This window comes from Lepisma saccharinum, chromosome 3 (assembly GCF_977018435.1).
Source record: "Lepisma saccharinum chromosome 3, izLepSacc3.1, whole genome shotgun sequence".
Lineage (NCBI taxonomy): Eukaryota > Metazoa > Arthropoda > Insecta > Zygentoma > Lepismatidae > Lepisma > Lepisma saccharinum.
This window is the reverse complement of record NC_139231.1, coordinates 82580005-82599678: the sequence shown is the minus strand read 5'-3', so window position 1 is coordinate 82599678 and position 19674 is coordinate 82580005. Positions and strand designations below refer to the sequence as shown.

The following is a 19674-nucleotide window of genomic DNA, read 5'->3' as shown; positions in this document are numbered from 1 at the left end:
TGCAATATCTTTCAGCAAAATTTTCATGAATGAATAGCAATATCTAAATCAATCAAATATGTTCAGATCTGGTACACGAGATCTCTCGAATTTTTGGAAATCTTTATTTTGTGCGCAAACATTTCATGTTTTTAGTTGATATCAAAAACTTTTAAAGCGCTTAAATGTGTATTTATGGAGATACGAGTAGTTAAATTTCGGTACTGAACCTACAGTTTAAACAGGGATCCACCGTGTATAGAACTCGGGACCCCTTGATTACAAGGTAACGACTTACCACTACGCCAGGGGGGAGCAAATCAATCGAGTTCTGTCGAAAAAATACAGAAAACGTTGGTAGAGTGTAGGAAGGACTATTTTTATACCTCAGCCAGTTCTTATGAATTATGAAAAAACTGGAAAAAAAAAATGGATCAAAATACTTACAGCCTTCCCAATTGCGTACCATTAAACGCATGACTCTCAACTGTTCTGATCTTGTTGTAGTTAATACTCAACCTGAAACAAGAATAGTACCAAGTCAAGTCACCATGATTATAAAGTCCATTCAAATCTCACATAATTTACAATTTTTTAACAAATCTGCAAAGGATGTGGTGTTAAAATATTTCCCATTGGCATATATTCAACATTGCACTGGATTGAGAGGGAGATAAGAGTCTTTCGGGATTTTGAAAAGCAAAGGAGATCTGAGGTACCAGGTCAAGATATCTCATAAGCTGAAGGTGAAGGATATTTTCGGTTGGCGGGCCATCCTTTCGCCGTGTATTCCGGTTTCGCCTGACTGCTTATCAAAGTCAAAGTTTGTTTTAAGTCTGCTTTATGCTCAGATGGGCTAATCAGAACTAATCATCCATCGGGATCGAACTCGAGGCACCTTGATTAGATTGCAAGGCCCTTAACGGCGTCGCAACACAAGATGGGATGATTTATGACCTGTCTACCATATTAGATAAAACGGGAATTTCCCTTTCTCCTAATCTGGTTAGAAGGAGGGAATATATATAGTCTTGTTTCGAAATGGTAGCACCATAACATATTCCTATTTTACATTTATATATACTGTGACGTAGATGCAAGTGCAAGTGTCCCAAAATCATGGAACGACCCTGTACGATTTCATGTTGGCTGTCTGAATTATTCCGTGCATAATATGCACCACAGTTTTTGGGGGCGAAACGTTTGGAAAAAAGTGTTTATACATGAGTAAATACGGTATTCACGAACATAAAGAATAACTATTCTCTGATGCAGTAAATGCATTTGATCGTGCACGGGAGTTTCCTTCTACAGGACTTTATGCTTCAAATATCATTTTGTTATCACTGCAATAGCAAAATAACATGAAGGGGAAGGATTCCATGATTAAGCAAAATGGAAGCGAGAGGCACAAGGAGAAGAAAAGCAAAGCAAGTGAAAGAAACCGGCAACTTTCTGTCATTGAAGGCTTCGATAAGCCTAAAAGAAGGAAGACAGACATGGAGTATATCGTACTTCAAACTGTAGAAACCTTTGTTAAGTTGCTTGCCTAATGGGGTTTGTGGGGCTCATAATCCCCAATTGCCCAGTATTACTAAAAAATAATGTCAAAGGTAGGCCATTCAGGCAGCAAAAAAATTCTTACCAACCAAACTAATTTGCAATGGTAGAGTGCGAATAACAGTGAGAAATCTCCATCTAGCCTTTCAACCAGAACCATAAGCTCTGTCAAAGTTAATTAGGTGATAAATAGTGGTTCGTTCTTTATAGAGCAGTGCCATGGAAGAAAAATATAAATAACACGTTAAAATATAGATACTAAATTAAATATTGTTAAAAATGAGACTGCTTACCATGTTTTAGCATTTTTTGTATTTTCATTAATTTCCGAACATCTCTAAACATTTAAGTTTTGTTGTTCAAGTGATAACTATTTTATTCCATTAATAGGTGTAGATGTGCTGTCTAGTGTGGTTGGGATTGTCTTGTGTAGTAGTTGTGCTGTCTAGTGTGTTTGTGTTTATCTTATGTAGTAGTTATGCTGTCTAATGTATTTCTGTTTGTCTTGTGTAGTATCGGTGATGTGTATGTATGTGTCTTGTGTTGTAGTTGTGCTGTCTAGTATGTTTGTGTAGTAGTTGTGCTGTCTAGTATGTTTGTTTTGTCTTGCGTAGTAGTTGTGCTGTCTAATTTGTTTGTGTTTGTCTTGTGTAGTAGTTGTGGTGTATAGTTTGTTTATGTTTATATTGTGTAGTAGTTGTGGTGTGTTTGTGTTTATATTGTATCATAGTTGTGATGTGTTTGTGTGTGTCTTGTGTAGTAGTTGTGCTGTGTAATGTGTTTGTGTTTGTCTTGTGTAGTAATTGTGCTGTCTAATGTGTTTGTGTTTGTCTTGTGTAATAGTTCCTCCATTCATATTGGGGGTTAGGCGTAGAGCTGACAACTCTGCACTGTAAAAAGAAAATGTCAAGAAACAGAAATATAAGGCCATGGATGTTCCCAAGGTAAAATATTCCGGAGGTAAAATAGTCCCCCGTTCGGATCTCCGGGTGGGGACTACTTTGGGAGGTCCCTGGACTAAGGATAAGATCTACATTAGGAATAAGGATATTAAATTAGGCACCTGGAATGTTCTAAGCCTTTACCGGCCTCGGGCATTTCAGTGTACAGTTAATGAGATAGTTAAGTATAAATTAGATGTAGTAGCTGTCCAGGAAGTTAGGTGGCCAGGAGAAGGGAATTGTAAAACTAAAAATTATACTTTTTTCTATGGTGGTACTGAAAATCATAATTTTGGAACAGGCTTTTTCATAAATAATAGAATTACCTCAGCTCTTAAAACAGTAGAATTTATTAATGATAGGATATCATATTCAGTTTTACAGGGTAGGTGTTGTAAAATTATTTTAATAAACATACATGCACCAACGGAAGATAAAGATGCTAATACTAAAGATGATTTTTATACAGAGTTAGAACAGGTCTTTGATAAATTTTCTCAGTATGATATGAAAATTCTGTTAGGTGACTGTAATGCACAGATTGGCAAAGAAGAGACATTTAAACCCACGATTGGTAAAGAAAGTCTTCATGAATTAAGTAATGATAATGGTATAAGATTGATTACTTTTGCAACCTCAAAGAATTTAATTGTGAAAAGTACCACTTTTAAACATAAAGATATCCATAAATATACCTGGTCTTCTCCAGATGGTAAAACTCATAATCAGATAGATCATATTCTCATTGATAAGAGAAGGCATACTAGTATAATTGACGTTCGTACACATAGAGGTGCTGACTGTGCCAGTGACCATTATTTAGTAATTGCTAAATTAAGAGAAAGACTCTCAGTGATAAATCATAAGCAACAAAATCTAAAAGTTCTAAAATTTGATACAGGAAAGTTTACTGATGAAAGAATTAAGAAAGATTACCAAATTAAACTGTCAAATAGATTTGATGTTTTGCAGGATTTAAATGATGATGAAAATATAAATGAAACAGACGTAAATAAGAATTGGGAGCACATACGTAATGCAATAGAATCAGCAGCTAAAGAAAGTATAGGATACCATAAACCGAGAAAAAGTAAGCCATGGTTTGATTATGAATGTCATAATCTAATAGAAATAAGAAATCAGGCTAGACTTAGGTGGTTAAATAACTCTGATGATACAAATCTAAACAATTATAATAGAATAAAGCGAGAAGTTAACCGCACATTTAGAAGTAAAAAAAGAGATTACTTGAAAAGCAAAATCAACGAAATTGAAACAAACAGCAAAAATAAAAATATCAGAGATTTATATAAAGGTGTAAATGAGTTTAGAAAGGGGTGGCAACCTAAAGTAAACTTGATAAAAGATAAATACGGTGATTTTCTAGCTGACCCAAGTGATATTCTAAATAGATGGAAGAACTACTTTAATGACCTTTTAAGTGTTCATGTAGGAGATAAATCAGAAGTAAATGAAGTACACACAGCAGAACCTTTAGTTCCAGAACCTAACTTGACTGAAGTTAAAGATGCTATTAAAAGGCTAAAGAATAACAAAGCACCTGGCATTGATTTAATACCAGCTGAGTTAATTAAATATGGTGGAAATTCATTAATATGTCAAATTCATAAAATAATTTGTTTAATATGGAATAAAGAAGAAATCCCTCAACAGTGGAAAGAATCCATAATTGTTCCTGTGTTTAAAAAAGGTGATAAAATGAACTGCAATAATTACCGTGGAATTTCTCTACTCTCAACAACATATAAAATATTATCTAACATTCTTTTAACAAGACTAACCCCATATGCTAATGAAATTATAGGTGATTATCAATGTGGATTTAAACGTAACAGGTCAACTACAGATCAAATTTTTCACATCAGACAGACACTTGAAAAAAAGTGGGAATATAATCAAAATGTCCATCAGCTATTCATTGATTTCAAAAAAGCATATGATTCGGTCAAAAGAGATAAATTATATAATATATTAGTAGAGTTTGGAATACCTAAGAAGCTTGTTAGTATGATAAAAATATGCACCAGTGAGACAGAAAGTAAAATTCTTGTGGGTATTAATATGTCTGACAAATTTACAATTCATGATGGGTTAATACAAGGAGATGCATTATCTCCATTGCTTTTTAATTTTGCCTTAGAATATGCTGTAAGGAAGGTAAAAGAAACTAAAGAAGGACTAAAATTAAATGGTGTGACTCAGTTGTTAGCATATGCAGATGATGTAGACTTACTGGGGGATGATGTGAATACAATTAAGAATAATGCTAAAATATTTTTCAAAACTGCTAAAGAGATAGGTTTGGAAGTTAACAAAGAGAAAACTAAATATATGCTTACAGTCCGAAACCATGTGTTAGGTAATAATCAAAATCTAATTATTGATAACAACTCGTTTGAACCAGTTTCCAAATTCAAATACTTAGGAGTAATATTAAGAAATGAAAATTATATTAAAGAGGAAATAAAAAGTAGGCTTAATTCAGGAAATGCATGTTACTTCTCTCTTCTTAAACTTTTGTCTTCTCGTTTAATATCTAAGAAACTAAAAGTTAAAATATACAAAACAGTAATTTTGCCTGTAGTATTATATGGATGTGAAACTTGGTCCCTTACATTGAAAGAGGAACATAAATTGAGAGTATTTGAAAATAAGATCCTTAGGAAAATCTTTGGACCTAAAAGGGATGAGGAGACAGGTGAGTGGAGAAGGTTACATAATTTAGAACTACATAATTTGTATTCATGTCCAGATATTATTAGAATAATTAAATCAAGAAGACTTAGGTGGGCAGGCCATGTGGCACGAATGGGAGAGGAAAGAGGAGTTTACAGGGTTCTTGTTGGGAAACCTGATGGTAAGAGACCTGTAGGAAGGCCAAGACGAAGATGGAGGGACAACGTTGAGATGGACCTAAGGGAAATCGATAGGGATGGAAAAGAGTATATAGAACTTGCTCAAGATAGGGAAAGATGGAAGGCCTGTGTTGCTGCAGCCATGAACCTTCGGGTTTAAGAAGGCTAGGGAGTTAGTTAGTTAGTTAGTTAGTGACGTAGATAATGTCTTACTCCTTATGTTGGAATAGGCTATATATTTTAGTTATTGCTAATGGGAGCATGCTTTTGCTCTGGACCGAGATAGCGCGTGACATAGCATGACATGGCGCAGATGCCAGCATTTTCGTCCAACAACGCTTCGCTTATTTACGCACATATCTTTAGCATGTAGACATATATTTATATTGCATAACGAGTACTAACCTGTGCTATAAGAGTTGTTCAAAGTTGTTCACGCGCTATCTCGGCACAGAGCCAAAAGGAACGCACTGTACTTATAAACAGGGCCGTGGCTAGAAAGTATAAAGCATGGACTAATGGTAAAGATATCCCCTGTGCACTGGACATGAAGGCGGATCAGAAGTAGGATCACACACAATCTCCATCTCGCCCATAGTGGAGCAGATGTGATCAGCACCACGCTTCTGCTGCATTTACCTCCGACGTACCCAGTCATGAGATGTTGGGTGAGACTCAGAGCCGCTTATTTATTTATTTATTTCGAATACACAGGCACATGCCCAATTACAGTGTTCACAGAGTATTATGTAAACAAGAAAGTAATACAAAAATAATATTAAATCAAGTGAGAAATATGACATTTCAATCTACAACATACTTATAAACATGACTGATTTCATATATTGCTTGAATTTATAGAGATTATGTAATATTTGTATATTTGTTATACAGAGGTAATCAGCTTATATACATGTAAATAATAGTAGTGTAATAGATTGCACATATAGGACACAATGATAAACATACGACAGTGAAATTGAAACAGTATTTTATATTAAATAAGGTTAAACAAAAATATAGATAATGTCTAATTTAGGGTGAGATTATGAACATACCAAACTTAATTATGTCCTGTTTGTATAGGCTACAGTGTTCAGAAAATACAATGACTTTTAAATCTGAAAAGATCGATACTAGGGTTATTACTAGACACTGAGTTGAACAACTTGCACATTCTCCTCAGGGGTTCCATTTCAACTATGTTGGTTCTTCCATGCGAGATTTTAAAGAGATTATTTCTGGGTCTTAAAATAGCGTTTGGACCATAAAAGTTTAATTGTGAGAGTAGAGCTGGAGAATCTATTTTCCGTTGACAAGTTTGGATAAGAAAGTCAGTTGATGCATTTGTCTTATTTTTTCGAGCGACGGAACATTCAACATTTCACGCAACGTGTTACCCGAGGTGCTATTTTGTCTATTTCTTTCTTGACTAGAGGCTCCCAAACAATCGAGGCATATTCCAGTTTCGATCTCACAAACGCATAGCACAGCAACAAGAAAGTTTCCCTCTTTCTGAATTGGCTGCCCATTCTCATTATGAATCTTAAATTTCTATGGGCTTCGCTGAGGATAAGCGCAATGTGTGATTGAAAGCTTAGTCGAAAGTGACTCCAAGATCGGTAAAGCTATTCACTCTTAGAATTTCCACACTGTTACGCCTAAATGAAACTACTTTACATTTCTTGAGGTTAAGGCTAACTTTATTATTTTCGCACCAATTAAGTAATTGATCAAGTTCTTCTTGCAATTGGTCACAGTTACCGTTGTTTTTAATTTTTTAAAAAATATTTTTACATCGTCGGCAAAAATAAGTTTTTCAGAGTTTGTGAGCACATCTGGTAAGTCGTTAAAGAAAATTAAATATAATAAGGGGACAAGGTTCGATCCTTGTGGGACTCCAGAGCTAGCTGTGTAATAAGAGGACCTGTGGCGACGAATCGAGCAGTCGTACGAGTGGAGGTGAAAGGCTTATATTGGCTAGTTTGAGCATTAGGGTGTCGTGGTGAATCGTATCAAAGGCTTTTGAAAAGTCGGTATATAGAACGTCAACTTGTCCTTTGTTATCTATACTATATGCAATGTAATTCGTTAGTTCAACAAGGTTGATGACAGTTGAGCGGCTTTGTACAAATCCATGCTGCTGAGCAGAGAGGATAGGTCTGACCCTTGATTTGATTTGATTTATTCTGTATTTTACTTCGCGTTTTGTGCCTCTTGGCTAATTTGCGAAGATGGGGATGAGTGATGAAATGATGAAATTGATGAATGGACATTCACAAATAACCATGCCCGAGCGGGATTCGAACCTGGGACCCTTGGCGTCGCAGCGCGATGTGCTAACCACTCAGCCGCAGGGTCCGGCGATAGGTCTGACGTGAGAATATATATGTTTGTATATCTATTATTTGCTCTAGAAGTTTTGCAGGAGCCTATAGCTTCGCAATTTGGCCTGAAATTTCATATACACGTATCTGTCTTATTAGCAGCCTTCGGAATCGGGCATATTTCTGTTGTTTTCCATCTTGTAGGAAGTTTTGATGTTTTTAAGGCTAGGTTGGAAAGAGTGTGGAGTGGGAACTTAAGCACTTCCGAACATTCTTTAATTACGTAGGGAGGACAGGGACATTGACGGAAAATTTCCCATATGACATCATCCAACTCGGAATCCTAACCTGGGTCTCCCGAGTGCCAGTGAGGGGACGCTTTTGTGTTGTATTCACATTTCCATTGGCTTAAATGATATACATAAGAGTGGCATATGTAATTCTTGCCTTATAATTACAATAATAAAACTACTAGTGTTACTAAGTTTATAGTACTTACAGCTCCAGAGCCTTGATTTTTATTGCTGATGTTGGAATTTTTGTTATCTCATTGTTGTCCAAATCTCTGAAAGTAATAATAAAAAGGAGTGCATCATGTGCTGACACATCAGATTAACACATAATTAGTTATTTTTCATGAATCTGTTCTTAAACAAATATAATTTGTGTGATGTCATTATCGTGTGTAGTGTTGCCCACGAGACGAGACTTTGGCCTGTCTCGTCTCGTGGAAATGCTGTCTCGTCTCGAAAATATTTGTTTGTCTTAGGACATATGATCAATCTCGCCTCGTCTCGAATTTTTAAAAGCCTGTCCCGTCTCGTCCCGTGGGCAACACTAACCGTGTGAGAATTATACACAGGTAAGTAAATGCACTGAATATGTTTTGCAGCCTGTAGTATTATATGGATGTGAAACTTGCTCCACTACAATAAAAGAGGAACGTAAATAAGAGTATTTGAAAATAAAATCCTTAGAAAAATATTTTGACCTAAAATGGCTGAGGAGACAGGTGAGTGGAGGAGGTTACATAATTTACAACTGCACAATTTTTATTAATTAATATTATTAGAATGATTAAATTAAGACTTAGGTGGGCAGGCCATGTGGCACGAATGGGAGAGGAAGGAACAGTTTACAGGATTCTTGTTGGGAAACCTGATGGTAAGAGACCTGTAGGAAGGCAAAGACGAAGATGGAGCGATAACTTTGATATGGACCTAATGGAATTCGGTAAGGATGGAAAAGATTGGAATGATCTTGCCCAGGATAAGGACAGATGGAAGGCTTGTGTTGCTGCAGCCATAAACCTTAAGAAGGTTAGAAAGTTAGTTAGTTAGAGTTAGAATACTTACACAATATGCAAAATGGAGTCTGTTACTAGGTCTCGCACGTCTGGAATTTTTTCTAACCCTGTATGTACAATCCGCCTGAAAATAAAACATAAATAAAGTGAACATATTTATTTTTCTTGGGCAGATTATTGCAATGCTGCTAATTAAATACATCGTTAACATGTACATTACCGACAATATTATATGCGTAAAAGGTTCATAATTAAAACTCTCCCCACCTTGCTGTTTGTGAGTGTCCCTTCATCAAATTTAATTTCATCACTCATCCTCGTCGTCGCGATTAGTTAGAAGTGGAAGAAATGTGACGCTAAATAACAATAATCAAATACAATAAACAACGTTCCAAGAAGGTCCATAAGGAGAGTGGAAACTTTTATGATCTCGGCCTATTTGCGGAGGTGATGTAATCGGCACGACTGTCCAGCCCCCTGTATCCCCTGTACCGTCTCCTCAGCGTTACTCCCTGGTATCGAATTCCGTTAGAAGTTTCGTGAACCCCAAAGCTGGTCCTGCACGGATATTGATCACGTTACTTGGAATCGAACCCAGGTCTCAAGCGTAACAGTCAGACTGTTTCTTTTAATGTCAATTACTGTATTTACAGTTTCCATATTTTATGTTTTGCTTAATATCTACTTTCTCAGATTTTCTTAATTTTCTCTCTATAGTTTCTGAATGCAGCAAGACAAACATCCACGTCTTTCATCGGGACTCCTGGCGTCGCAGCGTCCTACGCTAACCACTCCGCCACGCAGGTCGATTATTGACAAGCAGAGCGACTCTTACACGCCCTCGCCCCCCCCCCCCCACCATACAGACACTACACACATTCGTACACACATGTATGCACATGACACCCGGTGGAGGCACATGGTGGATCGGATCCCACTTTGAATTGTAGGTCCAGTTCCGATTAACCTTTCTGTGCATAAAGTGAACTTAAAAACAAATTCATTGAAACCCACTATAAAATGTAAGTCCACTTACCCTGTGCACAAAAGTGGACTTCAACAAAACTCAAACCACTAACTTTATTTTATGAATGAGACTCGTAAAGGTTAAAACAATGATAAGGAACATCCTCAACACATGGTAGCTCTTTGCTCTTTCAATAAGTGAAAATTTTATGCATATCTCATTAATTAAAGTCTATAAGACTGTGCCTTGAGTCTCGAGCAAGCTACAGAATTCAGCAGAAAGCAGCAGCTTGTAGACAATTCCCCTTGGCATATTTTGACTTCTCTAAACTACTATGAAATACCTTAACACCATCTGAAAACAATCCTTACTTCCATCCAAAATTAACCGCAATACTTACAGACTTTTAAACTTCGGTAAATTTACTTGGAAGACTTGTGCTTCTAGTGTTTTCAGCGCTGGAGCTTGATACACATATCTGTTGGGAAGAACAGAAAAATGATTGAGTAAACTAACATACCGGATAAATAGTTTTATATTTTATAACGGAATAATAAAAATAATTGATTACACCTTTTTTGCAAATTTGCCTGTTATGCTTTCCAAATGATTAATTGATGTTCTCCTGGCATATTGTGGTTCGCTCCGTAAATAAACTTCGATTAGCTAACACTAGCGTTAAAACTAGGAAGCATTATTAGTGCATATAACATATGCTATACAATTTTTATACCTACAGAGCCCTCTGTTGACAATAACATAATGGAATTTGAGAATAGGAGATAAAAACAGAGCTAAAATAAGTTAACATATTTTTAACAGCAATAAATGAAGGAAGTAAAAATTCGCATGCATGCTGTTTAAGGAAGCAGATTTGTTTTGTCAAATTGTGAAAGTGAAATGTTTATTTAATGCGTTAGTTAAATAAGTGGGACTCATTGATGCCAATTTTTGCTTATAAACAGCCTGAAGGATGTTAATATGCATTTAGGAACAGAGGTGGAAAGGACGCGGATGCCCCAACTCAGTCCCCCACCTCAGAAAGCAAGAAAAACTATAAATAAATACAGGCCTAAGTGCTATTTTAGCCCAGATAAAATACCCATTAATTTTAGCGCGCCTTCATTGTTTAGGAGGAAACTAGCTCCAGTACTTACATGGTTCGAAGTTCTGCTAGGTTATCGAAAGCTCCGGGCTCAATTCCTCGTAAGTTTGGCAGTTTTATAAGAATGCTGTAAGAGAGAGCATGTACATCATGGTAATAATTATAATTATCCACACTTTCAAGAAGGGGCATGATTGATTTGCTTTATTTTACTTACATTTTGGGCCACTTTTGACTAATTGCGAAGATGGGGATGAGTGATGATATGATGAAATTTAAGGATGGACACTTACAAACATCCATGCCTACGCCGGGATTCGAACCCGGGACCCCTGGCTTCGGAGCGCGATGTGCTAACATATAGGCAGTATGCCCCGTTTTTCATATTTTTCTCAATTTTCACATTTATCAATTTTCTCTAATTATTAATTTTCTCTGTATTCTCATTGGGACAAACAACCATCCATGTCTTACCCGGGATTCGAACCCAGGACCCCTGGCGTCGTAGCGCGCTGTGCTAACCACTCCGCCACGGGGGCCGGCTTTGAAGAAGGAGCAGAACTGCACATTAAATGCATGCACTGTACGTATGTTGGAGGGAAATCGGGATACATTTTCACTATATGTATTTTATGTTCTAGACATTTATGTTTGTTATCGGTGTATCATGAATGAATTAAGTATGAAAATTCTTAATGAAATACAAACGAACCTTTCTCAATTTTATTTTATTAGTTTTATAAGATTAAAATGTAGAGAGAAATTAGCATTTAAATTTTCGGTTGGAACAAATTTGCTCTATATAATTTTTGAATTAATGTTTTATAATGCCCCCTATAAGCAAATTCCTTATTGTTCAAAAATGGTTTTTAATTTAAATCAATATGTTGTATCATGGACGTTTAAGAACAACTATTGATGCTATCTAAAAGAATAACAATAATTTCTTTCCCAACATATAGCTAGATGGTATTACTCACACTTCTCGCAAGGTTGTTCTGTAGGGCTGAAGACTAGTTGACCTGAGGACTTCGATTCTGGCATTGGCAATAGTTCTGAAACGAAATCAATATTTCTTTGATTATGTTATTATTATTAGTATTATTAATTTAATTGAAATAAATAGTAAGATTTTGGTAAGTAACTCATTATTTGATTAAATAGAATATTATGAAATCTAATTTCTAAGAATACGTTAAAAATTTACCTCCAATACAATGCTGTCACAAAATACTACTTAAAATTAAGAATATGACATTTATCTGGTCTCGAGAGTATGTGTTAAAATAGAACAGGGACAATCCCTTCTGAGTAACTAACTCTAAACGCTTAACGAAACTGAAAGAGTTTGAACCATACATTTCATATACTTAAGCATATAAAAGACTCGAGCATTAAAAATGCATTATTGAATGCTAAACTGAGAATTTGATTAAACGATTCAAACGCCTGCGATCTTGTAGGTTAGAGCCCTTACTGGCCAAAGAAAGAGAGAGAGAGGGAGAGAGAGAGAGAGGGGGGGAAGAGATAGAGAGAGATGTAGTCATGGAGAGATAGGAGATAAACAGAGAAAGGTAGGGAGAGAACACATGCAGAGGGAGGGAGGGAGATGGGAAGGGAGAGAGCGAGCGAGAGAGAGAGAGAGAGAGAAAGGAACACGATTTCAGGTAGTCCTTTCATCTTCTGCAAAATAGCTGCAACAACTTTGTGACTTGACATTTGCCAGCGCTCTCAGTTTTAGTCATTTTTTTGCGTCCAATTCCAGCACAGACGGCATAAAGGAATAATTACTTTTAATTATGGTATTTATCGTCAGACATTTTCACGCTTAACATTCTTTTGTTCTTTGCGCTTTCGAGCAGCGGCAGACGTTTGACCTTTACATACAAAATGTGTTCTCCTTTCTCTGCACTTCTAGTCGTTTATCATCGTGACAGTTAGGGAGTCCCTGTGGACCAGAAGTTAGTGTAGCACTCTATGCAAAGAGGAGGGTCGGCCATCAGTGAGGTTCTCGAGCAAGTAAGGTCTCTATCCCTCAGATATTCTAGAGAGGATTTTGGATAGTTGAAAGGAATGGAATGTAAAAAGAGTCACAATATTGAACACAAGTTTATTCTATCGATGACGCGTTCAGAAGGCATGGTGGGAATTAAGTCCCCCTTTGACCGTATTTTCTTTATTTGTCGAACAATGAATCAAATGCATGAAAATGTCACTAAACTGTCTACTGAAAAAGAGCCACACCGACACCTTACTGAAATAATAATTAGACAAACACGTACAGGAAATAAAACCAGGACTCCTAGTGACCTTCCAGACGTGACGGAACCAGAGTGCCAAATTTCATCCAAATCCAAAACTATGACATGGAAACTTTTCTGAAATTAGTCGATCTGACATGGAATGACCCATATCTTAGGGATATTAAATTTTCCATTTGTAAAACATTATATTCCTCATTGGTTCATTTCATTTCGCACCAGTTATAAAACATTAAATGCATCCCCGCATGTGCGCACTATTTCGTATAAGTGTGTTTGTGCAATTTCATCTGGAAAATTGCTTGAATCCAAAATTGTTCATTCATTGTTCATAATTGCGGTTGGGACGTCGACAGAATAATGAATGGGCCAGTCCCAATCATTGATGCTGCATCAAATTGGTATTTGATTAGTCTTTCAGTCTGCGCTAGATTTCCCCCTGAATAATTCCATTTTCACTGTCTGGCTTCATTATAAATTCATTGTAATTGCCATTGCGTAAATAGAAACACATCCGTTTACTGTACTTTCGAGATCGGTAGTATGACACTTCTCTAAGATAGATAAAATAGATACATGAACGGAAGGTAGTTTTTGATAGTTTTGCAATTCAAATTAAAGATGGATGGCTATAAAATAGGTGGAGAATATGGCAGAAGGCCAGACACCTAAATGAACATTAAGAGAAAGGTACATCAGAGAAGAATGAAAGGGAATTGGACTGAGATAAGTGTATGAAGTTGTCGAGGACTAGAGAACGGTGAGGATTGGAAGCTGATTGTAGAGGAGACTACACTTACCAGCAGTAGCGTAACTAACACACTCTGCTCCCCCCCCCCCCCCGCAACTTTCAGTTGTGCGCCCCTATTAGTTTTTTTTTAATCTTTCGTTTATAAAAATATTATTTCACGCCTATATTTATGTTAGGTATAAACAAATATGAAAATGCATATATGTCATTTGAATCAGTGGAAAACTTGGTATGAAAGTATAGACAGCAGACAAACGGTAATAAATTATATATTATAATTACATATGAAAATACACTCTTACTACAAAAAGTACGATACTGTTAAATGCCCATTACCAGTCCTCTGAGCTTTTTAATGGAAATAAATTCTTCAGCTGGCTTTCTCAAGTCCAGAAGTCCGATTGCTTTCGATACTTAATAGCGCCAGTCCACTTAGTCATTGTGCTTCTCAAGTAATTGTTTATCAATTTTACCTTGGAAAATGACCTCAGCTGATGAAGGTGTCCCAGAGGGTCAAATACAGCATATAAGCAGTGTATACGTTTGTTTTCTATCGAGAGGAATTCTGCAACTTCGCTGATGTTCGACATCTTTCTTCTTTTGATTTCGGGCATCCCCGATGGCGCAGTGATAGCGTTGTTGCTTTGTAATCAAGGGGTCCCGGGTTCGATTCCCGGTGGAGGCACATGGCACAGTGGTTCGGATCCCACTTTAAACTATAGGTCCAGTCCCGATTAGCCTTACTGTGCATAAAGTGGACTTCAAACAACAATTCAATCAATCAATCTTTTGGTTTCAGTGGACACTACATTCCGAAAACAAACAATTTTTTGTAGATATAGTGCAAGATATGTCTTCATATTTCTTCCAGAAATTAGTAGCGGAAAAACTCTAAGTTGCTGACCAAGGCAGATTTATTAAGAAATATAAACACTTAACAAGTAACGTTTCAACCCTGTATCACGGTCTTCCTCAGACGAAGAAATGTTATTCGTCTGAGGAAGACCCTGATACAGGGTTGAAACGTTACTTGTTAAGTGTTTATATTTCTTAATAAATCTGCCTTGGTCAGCAACTTAGTGTTTTTAATATCGAAACAAGGCTTAATTATATTACTATTAGTAGCGGATTCCACCAACTGCCTGTCTGTGTGTTCCGTTAGGGCCGTGCGGCTTAAGAACTAAGAAGATGAAGCTTTCTTTGATTCGTTTCATAGTCTGAAATTTATTGTTTACTTTATTGCCAGCGCATTTTCTCGCATGTCATCTACCCTTCGGGGAAGTCAACTATTCAGCTAATGATGATTTTCTTCTAATCTGGTAATCTACTTTATACTTTTCTAGTGATTAATACGAGTAGTTCTAGGGGCATAAAAGTATAATATGTTTGATTGAAAATATATTTTTACGCCGAAAGGGAAACTTTTGTGAACTATCGGTCTTTCTTATTTTTTCTTTCTTACTGTGCCCCCCACCCCCAAGCTCTCGGGGGTGTTATTTACGCCACTGCTTACCAGGCTGTGATGTTTCAGACAGCACAAACAGGTAGAGAGAGAGAAACAAAGAGAGGTAATGGACAGGGAAAGAAAAGAGACAGAGGGGAAAAGAAAGAAAGGGAAATACATGAAGAAAGAGAAGAAAATGAAAGAGATGAGAAAAAGGGAGAGTTGGAAAGCGGAAAAGAGAAAGATACAACATTGGCGACGATGAAGATGAGTGATGAATAGATGAAACTGATGCAGGGATACTCGCAAAGAACACCCATGTCCAGACGAGACTCGAATCTGGAAACTTCGGTTGCGATATCGATCCTGGTCACCGATCCATCAGAGAAGGAAACCGAGAAAACGAAGGGGAGATGCCGAAACATATAGGAGAGAGGGGAAATGAGGGAGAGAGAAAGAGAGAGAATTGGAGAAATGTGGATTGGACTAATTTTCTAAAATAACACCATCAACATTACAATAATAAAATCACGTAACTGAACAGAATTTTTTTTCGATATTAACGGAAAACTGAAGAAAGTCTGAAATTTCGATGTATTCTAAACTAAAATAGGTACTATTCTTGGATGTTTATTTTTTAAATTTTTTTTGTTAAATTACGTCGCTTTTCTGCCGTTTTGCTTAATCACGGTGATGTGGATGAGTGATGATATGATGAAATCGATGAAGGGACACTCACGAAAAACGCCCATTCTTCTTAAGCTGAGCAAATATATCGTAGCATATCCGCTCGGTTTAGAAATATTGACCCTGGCAGACCTTGCCAGATCCTGCTCAGAAATATGTATCTGCTTTAATCTAAAGCTTTGTGTTCATACCTGGCCCGTTCGGGGCTGACTTTACCATCTCATAATAATTCGGGAGGGGCAAGTTACATCCCTTAATTAAGATCCCCGCGTTCATCATGGAACGATATTGTTGACGTTTTGAAGAATAAATCCAATCCTTCATCACGCACTACATTTAAAAGAAAAATCCCGGTAAGGCGTGCTGGCCACCATTCACGATTTCCATCTGTTTAAATTTTAAAAAGAGAAGAAAATTCTAGACTCGTTTCCAATGTATTTTATATTATTTTATGTTTATTAGTGTTAATATTAACTATTATTAATTGTAATACAGCGTGTCATTTCAATACTCGTTAATCTCGTCGCTAGTAGTCAGAGACAAAAAGGTAAAAAGAAAGACAACGCCATGTTAACCAAGGTACAGCGCCTGGAAAACGGCAGGATTCTGCGCTCTCTGCCGGTTCCTCTGCATTATGATCCGCTAGAGGCGCTGGTGTCGGCCCCGCTACGTGGTATTCGTCTGCTTATATTGGAAGTAAATGGGTTTTTCTCTGCAACGTCTGATTCTTTTACATGAAGCATTTCTATGAATGTGATAATTCCTATCAGGCCCGTACCCAGGATTTTTTTGAGGGGTGGGGCATACCCATAGGGGAAATTTCATAAATTTTCTCTCATATTATATATATATATATATATATATATATATATATATATATATGTGTGTGTGGGGGTGTGTGTGGGGGTGGAGGGCTGTATGGGAGAGGGTGGTTAGAGAAATTTGCTCATTTTGCTACGCAATGTTGAAGAACAGCATTTTCTAACCTATATGTATACAACCACATGTCAAATATTTGCAGCTGACACTGACATTTGTTTCTGTCAGAGAGCGAACAGAAAAACTGTATGATATGGGTAGACTACATGTATGCAGAAACAAACAATTCAAATAGCCTACGAAAAGCAACCAACATATGTGCGTGGGGTTGATACAGATGAGGGTTCACACCCAATTTGCAAAGTCCCTGACTTTTCCAGGTATTTTACATAACTGTGTAATGATTTAAGTAGTATAATTGGGTTTATTCAGAATAACACTTGGTACGAGGCCTATTATTTTTAGTAATTTAAGCACAATGGTAAACCTATTTTGATGATGTTTTTGTCGATTTTATACTATTGCAAATCTGTGATTTTTTACCTCACACTTGGTACGAGTGTCGAGGTCTATTGGTTTTTATTAATTTAACCACAGTGGTAAACGTATTTTGACGATGGTTTTGTTGATTTTATACTATTGCAAATCTGTGATTTTTTCACCTCGTACTTGATACGAGTGTCATAATTTCTTACAAGTTAAATTACGTAACATTACATAATATTGTGATGCTCTCATATTAAGCTTCCTTTTATTGTATTTTTATAAGGGTAAACTATTGCTTGCATCATGCTTATGCAACAGGCTATTACATAACATTACGCAATATTACAATGGTACAGAAGTTAACTTGTTGCATCATGTTTATGCAAACAGGTTATTACGTAATGTTATGATGACTTGTATCTGACGTGGTGTTTTCTGTTTTTCAACATGGTTTTGCGCTTAGGCTATTTAAACGGGTTTCGCATTACAGATTAGTCAGTATCGTGAGAGTGTTTGAAGAGTACGGAGGTGTTGTTGCAGTGCTCCTTATTTTTTGATAAAAGCTAAGTTTTTAACTTATTTTAAAACTACGTACTATTTATTATTTCAAGTTTAAAGGTTTTTCAAGTGTTTTTTTTATAGTAATTTTGATCCGATTTAGTTTTGATGTGATTAGATGTTGTTTGTTGTCTTCGGAAAAATTCTATATAAATAACGTAGCTAAAAATTTATCGTAATTATTAATTATTTTTTTATACTTAGTACAAATATTTATTTTATTTTGAAGGTGATTTAAGTGGTTTTTCACATAGATTGAATTTTGACTTAATTGTGCGTGTTTTTTTTTGTATTTTCCCGAAAAAATTTATATATAAATACCTGAGCTGAAAAATTCTATTATAAATATAACTATTGTTTTCTTAAGTTACATTCTATCAATTATTGTAATTATTTCATTGAATTTTGAGTCGATTGTGCGTCTTATTGTTATTTACTTATTTTTTTCGATTTGCGTTTTCTCTAGAAAAGCATATTAAAAAAAATGTCATCTACCAATTTCATCGAATGTGCTATTTGTGGGAAATCAATCTCCAAAACTAATATTAGCAAGCATAGGGCAAGATGTAGTGAAACAGGTTCGAAAATAAATCGTTTGTTACCTACTAAGCCTTGTCCTCAATGCGAAAAAATAATTTGCATTGCACATTTAAGTAAACACATGAAAATTTGCAAGGCATCAACCGGACATGGAACATTGAAAAGAAAAATTGATCATCCTGAAACTGAAGCTTCTACTTCCAAACAAATTAAGACGTCTAATGACCAAAAGCCGATTAGATCTGCATTCAACAACCAACTTCTGTTATTTTGTTTTTACTTCGAAACCAGGCTGTGATATTTCTAGTTTCTTGAATAAAATTAAAACATCTATCATAAATATTTTGAAAAATAAACTGGAAAACAACTCCATAAAAGTATATATTGATCTAATCTGTAAATATGAGAAAACCAATGGTACAAGAAATATTATTTTCCACAAAACGAAAAACCAAGTTCTTTATTTGGCAGACATTGATAATTTGAACGTTTTTTATTCTAATCTTACTAGTGAATTGATTAGAAAACACGACGAGTTCGAGGGTGAGGGTTCGGGTTGGTCTTTATGCGGAAGTCCTCACAGATTAATCGCTTATGTAAACAAATTTACACCTTTTTCTGCTTCCAGCTACGTTCCACTTCCAGTAGAAATTCAGCATAAGAGAGCCATGCTGAATATTCATAACACCGACAATAAGTGTTTTATGTGGTGCATTTTAGCGGCGCTTCACCCGGTTCATTGTTCACATAATCCGCAACAGGTTAGTCACTATAAGAAATATATCGATGAGATTGAATATGCTATGACAGGCATCGAATACCCTGTTGCTATTTCTGACATAACAAAGTTTGAAAACAGGGTACGAAATGGAGAAGGAAAACGATTAGCTATAAATGTATATTCGTATAGTTCAGTTAAGCATTTTGTGCATCCCGTTAGGATAACTAATATTGTTGATGACGAAGACGTGGAAATCAATCTGCTTCTTATTGCTGACGATAATGTTCATCATTATACGCTAATTCGGTCACTCTCCCGCTTAGTCAGAAGCCAAACAACCAAGCAT

General features: G+C 36.2%; 1 protein-coding gene across 1 annotated transcript in view; it reads right to left on the bottom strand.

Annotated features, from left to right (window-relative positions):
- Window positions 1-12105, bottom strand: part of LOC145985587 (lutropin-choriogonadotropic hormone receptor-like) — a 29090-nt gene extending 16985 nt beyond the window's left edge. Inside the window, exons 1-6 of the mRNA XM_083119656.1 lie at window positions 12038-12105; window positions 11114-11188; window positions 10357-10434; window positions 9039-9113; window positions 8183-8248; window positions 427-498 (exon numbers count right to left, since the gene is read on the bottom strand). Of these exons, the coding sequence (XP_082975782.1) occupies window positions 427-498; window positions 8183-8248; window positions 9039-9113; window positions 10357-10434; window positions 11114-11188; window positions 12038-12105 (434 nt within the window). The remainder of the gene's footprint in view (window positions 1-426; window positions 499-8182; window positions 8249-9038; window positions 9114-10356; window positions 10435-11113; window positions 11189-12037) is intronic.
- Between the last annotated feature and the right edge of the window lie 7569 nt (window positions 12106-19674).